The sequence below is a fragment of the Danio rerio genome, chromosome 5 (genome assembly GCF_052040795.2).
Source record: "Danio rerio strain M-AB ecotype USA chromosome 5, GRCz13ab, whole genome shotgun sequence".
Taxonomy (NCBI): Eukaryota; Metazoa; Chordata; class Actinopteri; order Cypriniformes; family Danionidae; genus Danio; species Danio rerio.
In genome coordinates, this window is record NC_141025.1 from 30,232,501 (window position 1) to 30,253,139 (window position 20,639).

General features: G+C 34.5%; 2 protein-coding genes across 2 annotated transcripts in view; both read right to left on the reverse strand.

The window, feature by feature from the left end:
• man1b1b (mannosidase, alpha, class 1B, member 1b) overlaps nucleotides 1–1,587 on the reverse strand; it is a 13,808-nt gene extending 12,221 nt beyond the window's left edge. The window contains 3 exon segments of the mRNA NM_001099979.2: nucleotides 87–195; nucleotides 307–453; nucleotides 1,289–1,587. Of these exon segments, the coding sequence (NP_001093449.2) occupies nucleotides 87–195; nucleotides 307–405 (208 nt within the window). The 5' untranslated portion in view covers nucleotides 406–453; nucleotides 1,289–1,587.
• A 3,012-nt stretch (nucleotides 1,588–4,599) lies between these two features.
• Nucleotides 4,600–20,639, reverse strand: part of si:dkey-61l1.4 — a 92,373-nt gene continuing 76,333 nt past the window's right edge. The window contains exons 44-68 of the mRNA XM_087253552.1: nucleotides 19,797–19,850; nucleotides 19,452–19,559; nucleotides 19,288–19,341; nucleotides 19,127–19,180; nucleotides 18,969–19,022; nucleotides 18,744–18,797; nucleotides 18,565–18,672; nucleotides 18,438–18,491; nucleotides 16,929–16,982; nucleotides 16,755–16,808; nucleotides 15,438–15,491; nucleotides 15,306–15,359; nucleotides 15,154–15,207; nucleotides 14,978–15,031; nucleotides 14,849–14,902; nucleotides 12,507–12,560; nucleotides 12,378–12,431; nucleotides 10,314–10,331; nucleotides 10,152–10,205; nucleotides 9,985–10,047; nucleotides 9,675–9,840; nucleotides 9,461–9,564; nucleotides 8,460–8,537; nucleotides 8,202–8,384; nucleotides 4,600–6,032 (exon numbers count right to left, since the gene is read on the reverse strand). Of these exons, the coding sequence (XP_087109678.1) occupies nucleotides 5,877–6,032; nucleotides 8,202–8,384; nucleotides 8,460–8,537; nucleotides 9,461–9,564; nucleotides 9,675–9,840; nucleotides 9,985–10,047; nucleotides 10,152–10,205; nucleotides 10,314–10,331; nucleotides 12,378–12,431; nucleotides 12,507–12,560; nucleotides 14,849–14,902; nucleotides 14,978–15,031; nucleotides 15,154–15,207; nucleotides 15,306–15,359; nucleotides 15,438–15,491; nucleotides 16,755–16,808; nucleotides 16,929–16,982; nucleotides 18,438–18,491; nucleotides 18,565–18,672; nucleotides 18,744–18,797; nucleotides 18,969–19,022; nucleotides 19,127–19,180; nucleotides 19,288–19,341; nucleotides 19,452–19,559; nucleotides 19,797–19,850 (1,848 nt within the window). The 3' untranslated portion in view covers nucleotides 4,600–5,876. The remainder of the gene's footprint in view (nucleotides 6,033–8,201; nucleotides 8,385–8,459; nucleotides 8,538–9,460; nucleotides 9,565–9,674; nucleotides 9,841–9,984; nucleotides 10,048–10,151; nucleotides 10,206–10,313; nucleotides 10,332–12,377; nucleotides 12,432–12,506; nucleotides 12,561–14,848; nucleotides 14,903–14,977; nucleotides 15,032–15,153; nucleotides 15,208–15,305; nucleotides 15,360–15,437; nucleotides 15,492–16,754; nucleotides 16,809–16,928; nucleotides 16,983–18,437; nucleotides 18,492–18,564; nucleotides 18,673–18,743; nucleotides 18,798–18,968; nucleotides 19,023–19,126; nucleotides 19,181–19,287; nucleotides 19,342–19,451; nucleotides 19,560–19,796; nucleotides 19,851–20,639) is intronic.

Consider the following 20,639-nt stretch of genomic DNA (forward strand, 5'->3'; position numbering starts at 1 on the left):
ACGATAACATAGAAGAAAGGAATGGTCATATCAGACCATTTACATGCATTATTCTAATAAAACCATTTTTTTAAATGGTTGCTCACCTCTCCAGTGTCCTATGAGGGTGGGAGATGTGGCGATTCCACAAACCAGCAACAGCATCAACGTAAGCAGAATCAGGCTGCGCTGCAATCTGGACAGCTGTTTCCATTTCTGGAAAATAAAAATAACGCAGCAAAATCACATTTGTGCAAACACATTTTGAAGCAACATAGGTCATACTATAAAGCAAGTAAATAAATGAGTCTGGAATATTAAACTGACCCTCCAGCAAGACTGCCGTCTCCACTGCTTGCTGTTACTGTAGCTGCCGCTTTCACTGAGAGTCAGAGATACAAAATCCTTTCTTGTTGATGGCAGCATGATTCCCTTTCTCTCTCCAGACTGTTCATAAACTCAGTGGCCTGGTCTCTGTGTACAGACAGAAAAAAACAAGCTCTGTCTCAGCACTTTGAGTGCCGTCTACCTGTACAACATGTTTGTTTTTACTCTAATGTCCAAAGTGCTGTCTAGGTAGGCAGTTCACTAGGTGTTGAGACACAGCTAGTGCTGACAGTCGATGCGTAGGCAGCAAGCTGGCACAGGCAGTACTGATAACATGTTACAGACATCGACGAAGTGAATAAATAATGATGCATTACGATTCATATATAATCATTTAAACGGTTTTTTTTTTCTTCAAAGAGCAAGTCTAAAACTGTAGCTGACCGTCAGCTTAACAACAACTGACGGATATTGCCCAACCAAGTGATCTAACTGCACCTTATACTAAATATCTAGCTATAACGTATCTTATGAACAGAAAACTGATAACGAATTTAAATATCTAAAATGATGATTCATTCAAAGGAACCGACTCAGCGATTCATTCGTTTTCATATCAGCGCGCGTAACGTGATAAATTTAAGAAAACAAATGCCAGATTACAAAATTAAGATTTGGATTCCTTATTAAAATGAAATAATAACATGAAAATAAATAGGTTTTAATAAAAAAAAACAGTACTTCTTCAGTTATCGGTTTCCAACATACAGAAGTGTAGCTGTCAGACAAGTTTGTTACCGACTAAAAACTTTAAAACTGGGTAAAAAAAATAATTCTTTTGTTTAAAGAACACAAAATTAGTATTATACATGTTCGATAGAAAAAAAAAATCAGAAAAAACAATAAAGCTCACAGTAAGTTACAAGACAGCATGTTTACGCATGGATTAAGAGCAGATATCAGCCACTAGCAGCAAACTCACCTTTCTCTTGTTTTCCTGGAGTTTATCGACGCTCCAGCTGCGGGAAGCGGAGCTCTGATCGGCTCAGGGTTTCACGACGGTCCGAGGCATCACTGAAGGGCCTAGAGATCACCGGCGATCACTCTCACTCCCGAAAACCTCAGTCGACTCTTCATCGGTGCCGAATAACGCGCGATTTTCCCGACGACAAATCTGAGAAGCCAGGAGGATCAAACCGAGCATGTTGCAGCCATTTTCTCAGCTGATGTGTCAAGTGATTTCCTGGAGACGAATACACTAACGACACCCGCTGTAAGCTGTAAGGAGGCGTGTTAGCAACTTGTGGCTTTAGCATATTGTCCTCCAGAGGGCGCCAGAGAGACACGAAACGTTCAAACTTTTTTGTTTTAGTGTCCATCAATTATTTATGCCAAAAGCCCACGGGTTGATTCTAACTTACTGTACAACGTTTTGCGCTGGAAAGGTCAGTGGAGAGTCCCATTCTTCATTGTAAATAAATGCTGTTTTTAAACTATTTGCATCAATGAATCGAATTACTTTCACAACTATAAACATTAAGCAGATGCTCCATCAGATGGTTGACCATATTTTGACTGTTTTAAGTTAACACACACAGCATTGTTGGTTTACAAAAAAATTTAACAAACATTATCCTGTTGCACGTCTACACTTGATTTTTAGTTTTATGGTAAAAACTAGTAAGGTTTAAATGAGAATCTGAAATATTTTATGGCACACTTCAAAAAATTAAGATTATTTAGTGTTCAGAAATGTTTTATTTTAATAATGTTTTAAACAAATTGCTCTTATACTTCATATTTTTGCATTTTCATAGTATATGTAATAAGTCTGGTACTTTTATCATAAACCGATATATATCAACCATTTATTATAGGATGTGTAGAAAAAAAATGCATTGAGTGTTGACTAGTGACATTAGGAGTTAAGAAATGCAATAGTCATTTTTTTTTCTTGTTGGGCCAGTTAATTGGTGATGTTTCTTGAGCTCCGGACCACAAAATTGAGATTGATGCGTCACAATAAATAAGCCTTCCATTATGGTTTGTTGGGACAATATTTGGCCAATATACAACTATACAAATAAGGAATCAGAGAGTTCAGAAAAAAATATTGAGAAAATTGCCTTTAAAGCTGTCCAAATATTGTACTTTACTAAAAAAAAAATGGGTTTTGTTATACTAAAACATTTACTGAAAATTGTAATGAATATTAATTAATAATCTAATGTTTTTTTTGCAAGTAAGTGATATTAGTACTTTTGATCCATGTGATATATTGCTTTTGTGGTTTAGGGTCACATAACAGAATGAAGCATCACGTGACATTGAAGACTGGAGCAATGAGACAGAATTTTAGCTTTGTTAAGACAAACAAAAATACTTTGTAAATATTTAAAAATGCACTGAAGAAACAGCTTTTAAAAAATTGCAAATTCACAATAATACTATTTTACTGTATTTTTTATTAAACAAATGAGTAGTGTGTATCTAACTTTGATATTTAATAAATTTTGTTTATATGCACGGTAAAATCTGAGTTGACAATGTTTTATAATTGTGCAAATATATTTAATTGAATAATTTTAAGAATTACCCACTTTGTAAAAGTAGTCAACAAATAACTCAAAAAGCAACCAGTTTACTAACCTTTCTATCAGGATTTTACCTGAAGTTACACACAGTAAATGCATGCATAAATCAGTATGAGCCAGAGCAATCCACAGAAATGAAAGGAGTCATTCACTCAAAAATTTAAATTTTACTATCATTTACTCACCTATGACTTATTCCAAACCAGTTAGATTTTTTTTTATTGAACACAAAAGAAGATACTTTGAAGAATGTTGGAAACCTGTAACTATTTACTTCCATAGTATTTGTTTTTCTTACTATGGACCATGGAACATGTCAAGGGTGAGTAAATGACGGCAGCATTTTCCTTTTTGGCTGAACCATCTCTTTAAGAGACACCTACCTTTATCAAAATCTCAGTTTCCTTTCAGTTGATTTACGTCATGCTAAAGGCATTAAATGAATACAGGAACTAGAAAGATCACTAATCATCCAGGATTTACTTTAGCTTCTTTTGTTTTGTTTTTTTACTAAAGGTATAGTCATCACACATTTTTATGCAAACTCAACAACAATCATTTGAATAAAATCAGTTCATTATTAAAACAGAACAAAAATTAGACACTTTGCAATGAGTTGAACGGTTTTGTAACTGTATTTTAATGGGACCTATTAAATTTGCACAAAAGAACAAAAACTGATGCTGCTTTATTCATAAACTGTCATTATAATTAGCTAATTAACACGTGTTGAATTCCAGCCATAAACAATGGTTCTACAGCAACTGTCTGACAGCTCTAATTAATTCATGTTATTAAATCTTCACAAGCAGTGCCTGACATGAGCTTGAGGCACATTGTTTTTATAGTATCAGATTTGGATGCCACATATATCACATGGCCGAATGCAACAAAACATTTCTGCATCCATATTTAAAGGCTTTCCGAGAAGAACTAAATCTGATATAGTATTGCAACAAAATGCCCATTTATGACACTAGTATTGAAACTAAATGCCCATCAAGAATGCACTGTAAAGAGTAGTGTTAAGATGATAGCAAACATTGTATATCAAAGCTCTCTTTGTCATAAGGTGCAAAAACCTGAAAAAAACAAATGAACAAAAATAAACAAAACTTAAATTAAATAGGTTGTTGAGGATGGTTTTGATGAGAATCACTTCCTAAAATGAGGAGTAACATGATGACATCATATAAATAATCAGTTATTTAACAGAAAACAAGCATTGTAAACAATTTACAACAATACATTACAACTCCCTATGAGAAGCTGTGCACCGGATTACTGTTGCAAATGAACAGACAACAAATCAGTTTGTAAAGGTACACAGTAAACCGAAGGAGAAAACTTCATTAGGGATCTCCATTCCCACAGCAGATAGAGAACAGTGGCCGGATTCATGAAACTTTCTCGGGAAGAAGTCAATTAAACAGCTGCATTTGTTTTGTATTCGCAAAAAAAAAAAAAAAAAAAAAGAATAGTTTACTGAAAAGTAAAAAAAAAAAAAATAGGGTTGTGATTTTTCTCACCCGTCTGATGATGTGCCTGTCAGGCTTTATATCTCAGAGAAGCGGTTAGATGAGCATCATCTCTTACTTACTGTATGATCATCCTTTCTTACAAAATTTGAAGTCACAAAAATTACTTAAATGAATGATACAGAATAAAGAAACTTTGCAATCATGACTTTTCTGGATAATTTCTTATATTATACTCCCACCCACTCACTTTCATTTGTCTTATTCTGCTGTGGTGAGCCCTGATAATGAAAGGAATAAGACTTAATACTTCTGTTGAACACATAAGACAATAATTTGAAGAATGTTAGCAAACACACATTTGCTATAGACTGATTTTCATAACATGTTTCAGTATAATGGAAGTCTTCGAGGTAATGCAACGTCATCTTCTTTTGTGATTTGCAGAAGAACAAAATTCAAACCAGTTAGGAACAACTTGAGAGTGAGTAAATGTAGGAACAATTTGAGAGCGAGTAAATGTTGACAGAATTGTTTGGGTCATCTATCCCGCTTCTGTTTCCACACAGTCAAAAGAAATGCAGTATAGGTGCACTGTAAAAATATTCATAAATTAGCAGTTTTCTGTATTTTCTGATTCATGTTTTTTTTTATTTTTTTTTTTTAGGCTTTTGAATTGCATTATGGGACCTTGATCGTACTTCCAACGATTTTAACCTTTTCCAAGTTTTAACCTTAATAAGTTCGATAAAATGCCTTTTATGAACATTTTTAATAGTTTAAAGTGATCTATTGTGTGGGTTGGCATAGTATATTACAGTACAAAAACATTGTAATAATCTGCCAGCACATTTTCTGCTATTTAACAGACTTATACGATATATATATATATATATATATATATATATATATATATATATATATATATATATATATATATATATATATATATATATATTTCTTATACATTATATTATTTCAAACTATTTAAATGTCAATAAGTCACTTTGTTAAACTGTAGAGTTGAATTTTCAACATCAAAAGTCGACAGAGCAGAGATCAAAGTCCAATAATGCAACTCATAACTGTAAAACACCTGTGAATCACAAAATACAGTGCTGGTTAATTAACAGATATTTTTTACTGAGTGAATTAGATAAAAAAAAATTGCCCATAGTGTATGAGTGTGTAAATGAGAGAGTTTATGGGTCTTTCCCAGCACTGGGTTGTGGCAGGAAGGGTATCCTCTGGTAAAACATATGCCAGAGTAAGTAACGGTTCATTCCTCTGTGGCGACCACTGATAGAGCAGGGAATAAGCCAAAGAAAGTTGAGTGAAGGGGTCATCTTTCCCTTTAAGACTACTGTCATGAATCCGGCCCCAGTAAATTAAGATAAGTCCTGATTTTTAGCTTGTTGTTCTACGTTTGTCAGCAGAGTGACTGGATTAGAGCTCAGCATTCAGTCCAGCAGTCCTCAAATGAGAGTGTGTGTGTGTTTTAGCTGAAGCACACGTCTCCTACAGTAAACCAAAACTCCTCTGCCGTGTCTCTGTGGCCAAATAAAGCCAGATCTCTGATTGGTAAAAGGTCCAGGTCTTCAGTCTCAAACTGAAAGACAGACTCCCGAGGGCCCGAATCCAGCGGCCCTGAAGGCTAAACGCACACAGAAAGGGGATGTCAGTAATTTAAATCAACAACAGATGACTCTGTTACACACAGTGACTGAGAGAGCTCAAACACGCTGCAAGTTAATGGGATAGTTCACCCCAAAAATTCAAACAACAAAGAAATAGATGATGGTTTAAAATCACTTGGAGGTGAGTAAATTGTGAGCATTTTCCTTTTTCGGTGAACTAGCCCTTTAAGAAAATACATGCATATACAAAAACACACAATAAAAAAGAGAAACCATTTTTATCAGTTTGACAACACATGCAAATACAGAAAAAAAACAAATACATATAGAAAAACAACAGAAAAATTGTGCTGTAAGTGGTCAAATATACTCGCACCACGGCTTTATATGACAAGATTAATGAAGACACAGCTCACTATGAACGCTCTTGTAATCCGCTTAAACATATTCATTAAATCAACTTTATTAATGATTGTTTTACACTCAAGTTGTCCACTCACCGGCCACTTTATTAGGTACACCTTACTAGAACCGGGTTGGACCCTTCTTTGCCTTCAGAGCTGCCTTAATCCTTTGTGTCATAGATATTTCTCAGAGATGTTGGTTCATATTGACATGATAACATCACGCAGTTGCTGCAGATTTTCTGGCTAAACATCCATGATGTGAATCTCCCGTTCCACCACATCCCAAAGGTGCTCTATTGGATTGAGATCCGGTGACTGTGGAGGCCATTTGAGTACAGTGAACTCATTGTCATGTTCAAGAAACCAGTCTGAGATGATTCGCGCTTTATGACATTGCGCGTTATACTGCTGGAAGTATCAGAAGATGGATACCCTGTGGTTTTAGAAGGATGGACATGGTCTGCAACAATACTCAGGTAGGCTGTGGCATTAACACGATGGTCAGTTGGTACTTATGGGCCCAAAGTGTGCCAAGAAAATATCCCCCACACCATTACACCTCCACCACCACCAGCCTGATCCATTGATACAAGACAGCATGGATCCATGCTTTCATATTGTTGATTCCAAATTCTGACTCTACCATCTAAATGTCACAGCAGAAATCAATTTCCAGTCTTATATTGTCCAATTTTGGTGAGCCTGTGCAAACTGTAGAGTCAATCTCCTGTTCTTAGCTGATAGGAGTTGCACCCGGTGTGGTCTTTTGCTGCTGTAGCCCATCTGCCTCAAGATTGGATGTGCTGTGCATTCAGAGATGCTCTTCTGCATACCTCGGTTGTAACAATTGGTTATCAGAGTTGCCTTTTTATGAGCTTCAACCAGTCTGGCCATTCTTCTCTGACCATTGGAATCAACAAGGCATTTGCGCCCACAGATGTCTTCTCTTTTTCAGACCATTCTCTGTAAACCCTAAAGATGGTTTTGCATAAAAATCCCAGTAGATCAGCAGTTTCTGAAATACTCAGACCAGCCAGTCTGGCACCAACAATCATGTCACAATCAAACTCACTTAAACCACCTTTTTTCCCTATTCTGATGCCCGCTTTAAACTGCAGTAGATCGTCTTGACAATGCCTAATGGCACTGAGTTGCTGCCATGTGATTGGCTGATTAGAAATTTGCATAAATGAGCAGTTGGACAAGTGGCCAGTGAGTGCATGTGTAGGATTAGCAGAGCATGGTTGTTTATAAAGCATACAGTGCCATCTGGTGGTGAAAACAAAGCTCAGGATCAATTTAAGAGAGTCGCAATGCATTCAGCAAGCTTCAGAATCGATGCAAAATCATTTCTCAATTATTTGTAACAGAACTAGCAAATACAGCAGACCATAAAAAAAATGTCTGGGTACTCCAAAATGTGACAAATCCAGTGTTGTTTATTTTTTAACAGCTTGATTGTACAGTTCCTGATTGTTTGTGCAGTTTTAGCCCTAATAATTTGATGAATATCACAAATAATGTTAAATTAAATAATTAAATGTCATGTTAGCAAGAGTTACTCTCATGCAGAACAACCACAGCCAGATTTGTCACTTTTCCGTAATGGACTGCACTATTTAGAGTGTGTTTCTTTATTTGCATGTGTTGGGAGAATTTGTGTGTTATCAAACTGATGTTTCCTCAACTGTTTTGTGTTTTTCTATTTAAATGTGTTTTCTTAACGTAACTTAAGCTTTCTCAGCCACCATAGTTATAATATGGCCACAGATGTCTTACTTCACAATCCAGTAACGTTCCCAAGAAGCTCTGTCTTCTCGAGTCAGCGAGGAACTTTATGTCTCTTTCATTGAAGCCCTGGTGGCTGTTTGACTGGCATGAAAATGTGATGTTCTGCTTTACAATCCTGCTGTTCAGTCGGAGGAATCGCATTTGCACCACACTGGTCTCTGTGTAATCAAACTACAAAGGCACTTTTATTTATTCAAGGGGAGAAACATGATGGCAGATATTACTGAATTTGAGCAAACACTATACCTGAAAGCCGCCATCTATAGTGCTCAACCACGTGAATGAGTCTGACGTGCCATCTTTCAGCCAGGATCTTATGGGCATCTGAAGCAGAGTGTTGACTTATTATTAGAATCATATATATATATATATATATATATATATATATATATATATATATATATATATATATATATATATATATATATATATATATATATATATATATATATTTTTTTTTTACAAAGAAGCTCATGTGAGATTTATTGGATCTATGATGCGTTTAAAAATAATAATACTTTTATTCAGCAAAGATGCATTTACTTGATCAAAATTGCAAAGGTTTTTTGAATACATTTTTGGAAAATCTGAAATCTGATCATACTAAATAGAAATCTTAAGCAAATGCGCATATCAGTATGGTTTCTGAGGGATCATGTGACACTGGAGACTGGCATAATTGTGTTACTAATTAATACGGCTTTATCTTCATTGGAAAATTTTTTTACTTGAACTCTTTTTAATTAAAAAATATAATTTTAAATGTATTAAAATAGGCAACAATGACTTTAAATTGTAATATTATTTTACACTATTATTTTACTGCATTCTTCATTAAATACATTAAATAATTGCAGACTTTAAGTTTAAAAATATTTAAAATAATTTATAATATATTTTACTTTATTTTCTGATATGTTACTCAGTTTAAATAGTTAATTTACACAATTTGAAAAGAATCGGATGATGATATAATAATAAATAATCACAGTGCAGCTTATTATATTAATAAATTATAATTAATTCATTTTAATTATCAATTTTAATCTTTGGCACTATCCTTGTAACAATTAGGTTTTGCCAATTTAAGCAGCACTTTTTTTTGTAAAGTAGAGGTCTAAATAAGTTGCTTATTTACTTATTTATTATTACATAAAAAGTAAAAATACAACAATATTTTACAATTATTTCTACCCATATTTTATGTATTGTCTTTTTAATCTTGCAACAAAAAGGAAACATCTCACCTGTGGCTGCAGAGGAGACAAACATGTCTGTCCTTCACTGAGGTTACAATAAACCCATAAAGCATCAGCAGAACTGCCTTGATTGGGGTCGATGTAATACATCCCTGACACAATAACAGACAAAAAGAATTAACAAGCAGCACGATCCACACAACCAAAATTTAAATATTCAGGTCTACAGATGGACAATAGCGTTGATGAGATTGACTCTGACCACTGGTTAGGTTTGGAAAAGTGATCATCAGCTCCAGGCAGCTTGTGGCCGGATGATCTTTGCTGCCGTCTGGAGGATCAATGAAGAAGCGCAGGTCTTGCTGAAGGGAGTCCAGCAGCGTTCTGAGAAGAGGATAATTGGGCTTGTCTGAGAGGTACATGAGGTCCTGATTTGGGTGGAGAAACAAACAAATAATAACCAAAAATAAAATTATGAAGCAATCAGTTTGAAACCTTTTGTACAAGTGATATGAAGCACAGTTCATGAGCAAAAATAATAACTATATTTTTAAAGGTTATCAGCTACTCACTTTTAGCTGAGTCAGTGTTAGGTTTAGAGATAAGCCTGGCGGACCCGGAAGACCTGGCGGGCCCTAAAAAAGACTGTTGTAGTTACTACAATAAAGGCCTTATTTAATGTTTTGCTGGCAGTGTTTCACTCAGGTAATGTACTGTAAATAAGTGCTGTACAACTCACTTGACGTCCTCGCTTTCCTTTTGGACCAGTAAGTCCTGGATATCCTTTTAAACCCTAATAAAGTTGAACAGATCCCATTTGACCATCAGTAAATGTTAACTGGATAAGAAAACAGCGTGTCATTTTATTAACTGCAATTTTTTAAAAATGTTTGTAACAAACCTTTTCTCCAAACAGACCCTGTGGAGTGAGGAAACAAACATTGTGAAATCTTTTTTCGAGAACTGTTTAATAAGCGTCTCTAATATTTTTTTTCGTCTCTCTAAAAATGGATAATTTCTTGGATGTTTTCATAAATGTACAACTCAATTTAAGGGCCATCCTTCAACTACGGCACTTTTAGTCATGTGAAGTTGAGTAAAAATGACTTGTTCAAAATCAAAATAAAATAGCCTCATAAGTTTAAACAATTTGTCTAGTTTAAGATCTGTAAGAGGACAAACTTAGATAAGAAGAAAAACATGTTTTTTCCATTGTGAACTGAACAAATTTCATAATTTCCACCACATCTCAATATACAGCCTTTATTTCAAAATGAAATTAATGATGGCAGTCAAACTTTGTCTAAGATCATTTTTGTATCTAGTAACTAATCTTTCCACAATATATTTAATGATACATTTGTCAATAAAATAAATCAGATGTATGCTGAATTGTACACCTGAATTTGACAGTGGTGGAAATTACATTTCAACAGTTTATTGTCAAAAAATTAAAAATAGCTTCACCGATTAGCTTTGAATTGATACTAGTCTTTCATGTATACAAAACACTTTTAATTTAAATTCTTGAACGTTTAATAGCCTAATTCTGGATTCAACAGATAACACCCTTCAAATTAAAGAAAAATGGGAATCTGAACTTAATGAAAAGATTGAGGATGATATTTGGGAAAACATATGTTCAGAAGCTCATAAGGGGATCAACAGCTATAACTGGAAAGAGTTTGACTGGAAAACAACAATTAGGTTTTTTAGAACACCATTGATGGTCTCCAAACATACTAATCGTCCACAGTCAGAGGAATGCTGGAGGGGTTGCGGAAATGTAGGTAATCACGCACATATATTTTGGGAATGTCCGAAGATACTTGCATTTTGGCAAGGGGTAAAGATTGAGATAATGAAAATTATGCAGGTAGATCTACCTTTTACTCCCCTGTTTTTCTTGCTTGAAGGGATACCCCAGGATATATATAATAAAAACCAGAGATATATACTACATATACTTTTACTAAGTGCAAGAAAGACCATAACAATAAATTGGATGAAGCCACACCCTCCAACAATAATACAGTGGATAGAAAAACTTGATTGTATATATAGAATGGAGTATATGACTGCTCAACTTCAACTAAAACTAGATATTTTTAAACAAAGATGGGCACCTGTTACGTTGTACCTGAATAGGACATAGTATTTCTAGCTCCTTTGAAACTGAAAATATTGTATGTTTTTTTTTTTTGTAATTTTGTAATTTTTTTATTTACATCTGCGGCTACTGTCTTTTTTTTTTGTTAATAACCGCTGCTGTCACTGAATGTTCTGTTCTGTAAAACGTTTTAATGTATAAAAATAAAGTTCAAAAAAAAAAAAAATAAATAAATTATTGAACGTTCTCAGATGGCATTATTTATTTTCATAGAAACCACCTAAACAATCTTTCACACAAACTTTTTAAAGTGACATTACAGCGGTGGAAATGACACTGAAACTGTGCGACAGCTATATTTTGTATAAAAAAATAATATTGATAATAGTCTCACATGAATAACTATAAAATATTTTAATTATTTCACTAGTGTATTTACTATCATGAATAGATACCAGATAAATAATATTTTAAAATATTATTTTCATTGTTGAAGTTTAAAACTCTGGGTGTGCGACAAGGTCAAAACACTAATTTTGACACCTAGGTTGAATATTATGAAAAAAATATAATAGAAAGGTAGTAATTTTATTTGAAGTAAGTTTTATTGTTAGTTTGACAAAGGAAAAAGAATTTGAACAAAATTGTATATATTTTTGGATATATGATCAAAGGACATAAAAGTGCCCGTAGTTGAAGAATTACCCTTAAACTGAGATAAGTATTTTTTTAAAGAAGTCAATAAATTTAACAAATACAAATTAAATAGATCTAGCTATTTATCAAACTTTTATAAAAGTAGGATATGCAAATTTAGCATTTTAAAATGAAAACCTTATTGAGAATGAAACTTACAGGCATGCCTGGTAGACCCGGTGTCCCTCTTTGACCTATTGGACCAATATCTCCCTAAAATTGGCACAGATTACTTAATATTTCACATTAACACACTCACACTATGTTTATGAACATATAAAATGTCACCTGCTCTCCCTTTGGTCCTGGTCTCCCTTTCACCCCCTGCAGGCCTCGATTTCCCTGAAATAAAGAAACATTCAACCACTCTCTCAGAAATCAGGGTACAAAATCAGTCACTGAAGTTACATTTTAAAATGAAATTAAAAAAGCTACACTTTTTTTTTTTTTTTTACTTTTTAGATTCTAATATATTAGATGTGTAATGGCATATAGAATCATCCTGAACAGTCACAATACAGGCATTGCGGTACTCCAACACTGCAAAAAATGATTTTCTTACTTATTTTCTAAACTAAATATCTAAAAACTCATCAATCAAAAAGCTTTTTTTAGACAAGCAAAACTATTTTCTTGTTTTCAGAAATAATATGCCAAATTTGAAGTGTTTTTTTTTAAAAACAAGCTAAATAATCTGCAAATTGGGTAAGTTTACCACAGAGATTATTTTGCTTACCCCAATTATTTTGTATGTTTTAAGGAATAACTTACTTAATTTTGACATATTTCTGAAAACAAGACAATAGTTTTGTTTGTCTAGAAAATGATTCTTGATTTAAGACTATATATATATATATATATATATATATATATATATATATATATATATATATATATATATATATATATATATATATATATATATATATATATATATATATATATATATATATATACTTAGTTTAGAAACAAGACAACAAATCTAAATAAGCATTTTTTTTTGCAGTGAACGACGAATGCAGTCAGACCAGATGTGCCAGTCAGTTATGCAGAAAAAGATCCCTGCAGTACAACAACTCTGATTGTCATTCACACATAATGCATCACGAGATACAGCTCTCAGGAATGATAAAAAAAATAAATAAATAAAAAAAAAAGCCTCTTCCGCCATGTTGTCATCAAAAAAAAGCAACTGTCATGCAAACACTATACTGTAAACAGAAGCTTGCAATGCTATCCCCCACTACAACTGAAATTGATGAGCACAGCTGTATGTGAAAGATCTTTTACATTGATATATTGTGTCCAAAACCTTATGGAAAACGTAAAACATTTTATACTTTATCATATAACAAGAAGCTTTTCACTTCTGTAGCTGACTGTAACAAAACACTTCTGCCTGTTAAAAACAGAAGAAAGCAAGCCGTGGAGATTGGTTTCTTATTCCTGTTCTACCATGACCTAAAACAGAGATACATACCGAACCGTGAATTCTGTGTACCATTCCACTCCTATAAGTAGGCCTACATGCAGATTTTTCACAGAATTACGCAGATTTTTAGCCCATCATTAGTTCAATTTATTTACTTGAGTAAATGCATGTCAATCTATATTTATTCAGTTTTTAAATTAATTACAGTAAGATTATTGTCTAATATGAAAATGTTCATCTGATTTATGTACAATACAATTTGTAAAGCAATATTTTTATATTATCATTTTTATATTATCATTTTTATATTTTTATATTATTTTATATTATTGGAGACTTGCTTTGTTTAATCAATTAAAGTGAATCTAATTGGATTTGCATTTTAAACATTAAATAAAAGTTAAAAAGATATAATTTTTCATTTTACATATTATGGTTTTAGTTATGACACTCCCAAAATAATTCAGCAAAAATCTGCAGATTTTTACTAAAATTCTCAGCAGAAATAGCAAAAAACGTCTGCAAAATCCGTCTGGCCCTACCTATAAGATATACATTTTAGGACCTAATATGTACCTTTAAAAGTGAAGTGCTTTGAAATGTGCATTTTTTATTCAATGTTTGATGTAATCTCAACTGAAAAATCAAAAGAGGGCGGGACAGAGTAGCCCCTCCCCTTTTAAAAAGCAATAGTGTTTTGTTTTTATCACAGTTTTGCCAGTGAGAGTGGTAAAGCTGAATCGCATCAAATGAATAGCAAATGAGGCACGTCTTGAAGGGGGCAGGGCATTTCAGATACTACAAAGCATTTGATTGGTCAAGATTTGATGAAAAAATGAAGTATGAGGTGAGCTGAAAAAAAAAACATTGATCATTTTAGGCGGAAGTGACAAACTGTTAGCTTGTTCATATCAGATGTTCATATCAGTTTTATATTTTCTAAAAGCGAATTTTGGTCACTGTTTTGGAGAACAAAAGCGCATATTTATCCTTAAAATTAACAGACTGAAACTAACAGCTAAAATTGGTTATTTTACATTCACGGGACCTTTAAAATACTCTTTTACAGTAGATACAATAGTGTACTTTTCAAAGTGTAAATACATAAAACCCTATTAGATTCTGTGTGTAAGTTTCAACTCCCTTCTGAAATGATATTCAGTTTCTCTTTGCATTTGATTGAGCTGAATGAAGGCACCTTCAGTCCGTCTCCCCCTGGAGGACCGAGCAGCCCACGATCCCCCTTCTCTCCCTGCAGACAGAAAGAAGAGTAAACCTCAAGCTTCTCGCCTTATACTAATATAACATTTGCATTAATTCCCCAAACCTCAAAGCCTTTTGCACCGCTCTCTCCTTTCTGTCCTCGAATGCCTGGTAAACCCTGGAAGAATACATGCAGGCCACTCATAAATATTCTCAGCATCTCTTTCCAATTGTAAAACTAGATGAGGGAAAATGTGCTCTCTGAGAATGAGAAATCCGCTTATGCATGCGTTCATTTACATATTGTCCTTGTCTGCCTGGAGGTCCAGTGTTTCCCTGTGCACCCTGCTGGCCCTGGTACACAAGACAAAAGCTGGTAAAATGGCTAAATTGTGACACATATCTTGCCTTTACAATGAAATCTAAAAAATGTGCAATGAATGAATGTGTACCTTATGTCCTTTTGGTCCTCTAAGACCCTTCGGACCAGCTTTTCCTGCTTTCCCCTAAAAGCAAAAAAGATTCCAATTTATCTTCTGGAAATGTTTTCACCAAACCTAAACAAACCTCATAAGTGTACTTACTCTCCTTCCAGCATGCCCAGTCTTTCCAGAAGACCCCTTACGTGCATCATTTCCCTGGAAAATTGTTAAAGTATACAGAGATGGAAACATTTTAGAGACAACCTGAAAATGAGCATTTTATCTGGATGTACTGGATTAACTAGGTAGGGGTTTCAGTAAAATGTTAATATTTGTTTTATACTGTTATACTGTATAAGGTCCGATAACATTTCTATCATGTTTTAAACAAAAATATAGTGATTTAGAGCTATGTTTTTCCAGAAAACTACAGTTGGTCAGAATAATATATTTTTTTTCTTCAATTATTCTGAATGAAAATCAGCTTTTATTTGATTTATTTTGTATTCATTTATTTGTTTATTTAATATTGACCATAACTTAACATTGTCATACAGAAACAACTGATGCTGTGTACATATGGCATATAGCATAAAAATAATTCACAGCCCTTGTCCCTGGTTATGTTTTACATTCATTAATTCATTTTGTTTTTGTCTTATTCCTTTATTAATCAGGGGTCGCCACAGCGGAATGAACCACCAACTTATCCAGCATATGTTTTACGCAGCGGATGCCCTTCCAGCCACAACCCATCACTGAGAAACACACATACACTACGAACAGTTTAGCCAATTTACCTATAGCGGATGTCTTTAGACTTGTGGGGGAAACTGGAGCACCCAGAAGAAACACACACATACACAGAAAGAACATGCAAACTCCACACAGAAATGCCAACTGCCAGGCTTGAACCAGCGACTTTCTTGCTGTAAGGTGACAACGCTACCCACTGTACTACGGCCTTTACATAATAAAAATAAAATCTACAAATCAAATCAAATATGGATTTTTTTACTCTTCAAAAGTTAATTAGTTATTTCAGTTTGCACTGGCTGCCAGTTGCTGCTCGCATCAAATTCAAAGCTCTGATATTTGCCTACAAAGTGACTTCTGGCCTTGCTCCTTCTTATCTGCTCTCACTTCTGCAGATCTATGTGCCCTCCAGAAACTTGCGTTCTGTGAATGAACGTCGCCTCGTGGTTCCATCCCAAAGAGGGAAAAGCTTTGGATAAAAGCGTCTGCTAAATGACTAAATGTAAAATGTAAATGTAAAACGTTGTAAGAACATTAGACATAATTCTAAATGTTGAATCCAGAGAAACACAGAATGTTCAAATAGTTTCTAAATTTTGTTCATAGCTGTATTAGACTGATTGTCTATGAGACAATGAGAGAAAGGAACAAGGAAAGAGTAAATTGAATGATATTGTACTTAAAATCTAATGACATGCTGACTACAGAGATTTAGACCCTGACCTTTTGGCCTTTTGGTCCATCTCTTCCTCGAGGCCCAGGTTTGCCTTTTGGACCCTAAAATATGTAAACAGAAGTAATAAATACAAGTTGACCTTTAGGCAGTGAATAAATATTTCCTTTTTTTTTTCTTTTTACATCGAGTCACTTCTATATATTTTCAACACAAATACTAACTTGTGGTCCTGGAGGGCCAACAGGGCCATCAGGTCCTAATTCTCCTGGAAGACCCTGACAATAGAAGCAAATAAATATAAAAAAAATAAATAATACATGCAGTACAAAGTAAAAAAATTAAATAAACGCAGAAGTAATATAGCACACTAAATAGATAATAAATAAATAGGAGTGTGTGATATGGCTACAATAATATTATAATTGATGTTTAATCAATTATCAATTAACCAAAACTTTCTTCAGCTAAACAATAAGAAAACTGAAGTCATTGCGTTTGGGAACAGAGATGAGGTTTTTAAAATTGCATACCTTGGCTCTAAGGCTCAAACAACACAAAATAAGGACAAGAATCTTGGTGTGGCTCAGGAGTCAGATATGAGTTTCAGTAGTCATGTCAAAGCAGTAAGTACAATGAAGACTTAGAGAAACTTGTTCATGCTTTTATCAGCAGCAGGGTGGATTACTGTAATGGACTCCTCACCGGCCTTTTCAAAAAGAAAGTCAGACAGTTGCAGCTCATCCAGAACACTACGGTAAGGATTTTGACCAAAACCAGAAAATTAGAGCACATCACACCTGCCCTCAGGTCTCTACACTGGCTTCCAGTTAGATTCAGAATAGATTTTAAAGTATTACTACTGGTCTATAAATCACTAAATGGCCTAGGACCTCAATACATTACAGATATGCTTACTGAATACAAACCTAACAGATCACTTAGATCTTTATGATCATATAAACTAGAAAATTACAAGACTTCATTTAGAGCAGAGCGAATCCACCTTCAGCTATTATGGCTGAAATCAGTTTCCAAAAATGATCAGATGTGCTCCAACATTAGGTACATTCAAATCAAGACTGAAAACACACTTGTTTAGCTGTGCCTTTACTGAATGAGCACTGTGCTACGTCCGAAAGATCACACTATTATGTCTTTATTTTCTTTCAAATCCTGTTTTAACACATTTGAATCTGTTTTTATTTGTTTTTAATCACTGTTATTATTTGTTTTTATTTTCTTTTAATTGCCACTGTGTATGAAATGTGCTTTATAAATAAACTTGCCCTGCCTTAATTAATGTGCAAGCTGACATCAAATGTGTCACTCACTTATTAAAAAATAAACAAAAATATGTCTTGTGAATGCAAAAGCATTACCTTATGAAGATGACTATATAAACACACAGTCACAATAAATTCAAGTCCTTTATTCCTAAAAGATTTATGTGCTATTCCAATTGTGCATTGTTTGCAATTTGGAATTAATATACTGCTAATGAACACAAACACATACTCGGCAAACTACTGTTCAATTATTATTATGAAGAAAATATAAATAATTATAAAGCCAACACCACCAATATTGTCAATATCACACACTCTAACTAAATAGCGTATTGCTTAATTTGGATAATATACAAACAACATAAACAATAACATTATGTTTAATATATAACATACTTATATGAAAAATTCCAGAATGACTATTTGGCCAATTTTCAGTTTTACCTCTTTTCCAGGAAATCCAGAGGGTCCATTATTACCAGTTAGACCTGGTGGACCCTGCAAGAGAGACAGTGATCAGCTGACATCACACACATCATTATATAAATTCTCATTTATTTCAGAATCTCACTTTCAGTCCTGGCGGTCCTCGTTTTCCTGGTTCACCTTTTGGTCCCTCTTGTCCTGAGAAACCCTTTGGGCCCATTAAGCCCTGGGGGCCTCTTCGACCCACGACTCCCTGCAATATGAGTATTATTTATCCCCTGAAAATCTAGCACTGATTTACCTTGAAACGTTAGCCATACTTACCAGAGGTCCTGCCTTCCCCATAACCCCTTGTAAACCCCTCCGGCCAGCCAGCCCCTGTAGACAAAAAAACAGCATGGCATTAATCTGACATTGAGAAGTTTCTGTAATCTCAGGTAGCAGTCAAATGTGTCACACTTCTGTCTTGTTCACAGTTTGGTTACATATGCAATATGCCGATTATTTTACCCAAACGGTTGTATTCTGGAAAACAGTCATTGATTTTACCTGATTGCCTTGATCTCCTGGATATCCATTCGGTCCTGGTGATCCAGTTTCGCCCTTTTAAAACAAAGAGCAGGACTGTTGCATTAGGAAATGTATAAGGGTAATCCTGATCAAGGAACATTGATGAAAGAAACTCAAGAAAGAAAAGGCAGTGATACCTTTGGGCCTGGTGGGCCGTTTGCTCCTGGTGGTCCCCGAAGACCCATCAAACCCTGCATTGAAAGTCAATTTATAGAATCTTTTAACTAGCTAATGTGTATTCTCCATCCAAAACAACTATATACGTTAATTTAGGTGTTTTGTTTCTTAAAATCCCTACCTCTAGACCCATTAATCCAGATGGACCAATCTTTCCCATTAAACCATTTTGACCCTGGTGAAGAGATTATCATTCAAGGCGTTAGACACTAAAATTATGGTGTATACAGTAATAGTAGGTATTATATCTTTGGGTCTGACAATGAACTCAGCAAAATCATTAACCGGTGATCCGAGGTAGCCTTTATTCCCTTTTAGTCCACGCTCTCCTCCATCCCCCAAAAGTCCAGGAGGACCTTGTTGGCCAGAGAATCCTCGATGTCCAGGGTCACCCTGATTAAAATAAAGACCATCATTGCAAACTCTTCTACAGTGTATCTAATGACATCTTACATAACCATATTGTGATTTTTAAACTGAACTAAACTAAAATGAACTAACATCAACTTTGAAAACTGGCCTGATATGGTTTCAATTCACTATAATCGTCTATGTTAAGCTGCTTTGACACAATCTGCATTGTAAAAGCGCTATAGAAATAAAGATGCATTGAATTGAATTTTTTTTTACCTTTTGTCCTTTGGGGCCCTGGTTTCCAATTATACCAGGAGGTCCAATACCTCCCTGCCCATGAAATACGCAATTAATGAATGCATTTTAAATATACAGCATGAGGAATTTTAAAGACATATGCACTACCTTTCAAATGTTTGGGATCAAAAATGCTTTTGAAAGAAGTCTCTTGTGCTCAAAATACAGTAAATACTTAAAAATTCAAAAAAAGAGTTTGCCCATTTCTATCTATATTTTAAAATGTCATTCCTTTTAGTCATGATCAAGCTAAAATCAGCAGTCTGTAGATTGTTTACTATGTTCTGAAACATAAATTTAAGCATGTGACTATATTGCATTCTCCAGTGCTCATTTACATTAGGGCTGTTCAGTCAAATTATTGTTGATTTGGTACAGATGCAAATGCGATTACCGTGTTCACATATTCTTAAATGAATCAAAAAAGAAAATACAACAGTAAAGGAGCCATATATAAACTGTTTTGAAGCTCATGAAACACTTCTTATTATCGGTGTCGATAACAGTTGTTTATTATTCTAAAGCCACAGCCATATCACCCTGCAACCCAAGAACAGTTACTCACTGAAGTGAACCAGGTCTGAGCCTGGTCAGTACCTGGATGGTAGACCACATGGGAAAACCAGGTTGCTTTTGGAAGTGGTGTTAGTGAGGCCAGCAGGGAGTCCTCAACCTGCAGTCTGAGTCCTAATGCCCCAGTATAGCGAAGGGGACATTATGCTGTCAGTGAGCACCATCTTTCGGATGAGATGTTAATCCGACCGCCTGACTCTCTGTGGTCACTACAAATCCTATGGCACTTGTAAAAAGAGTAGGGGTGTA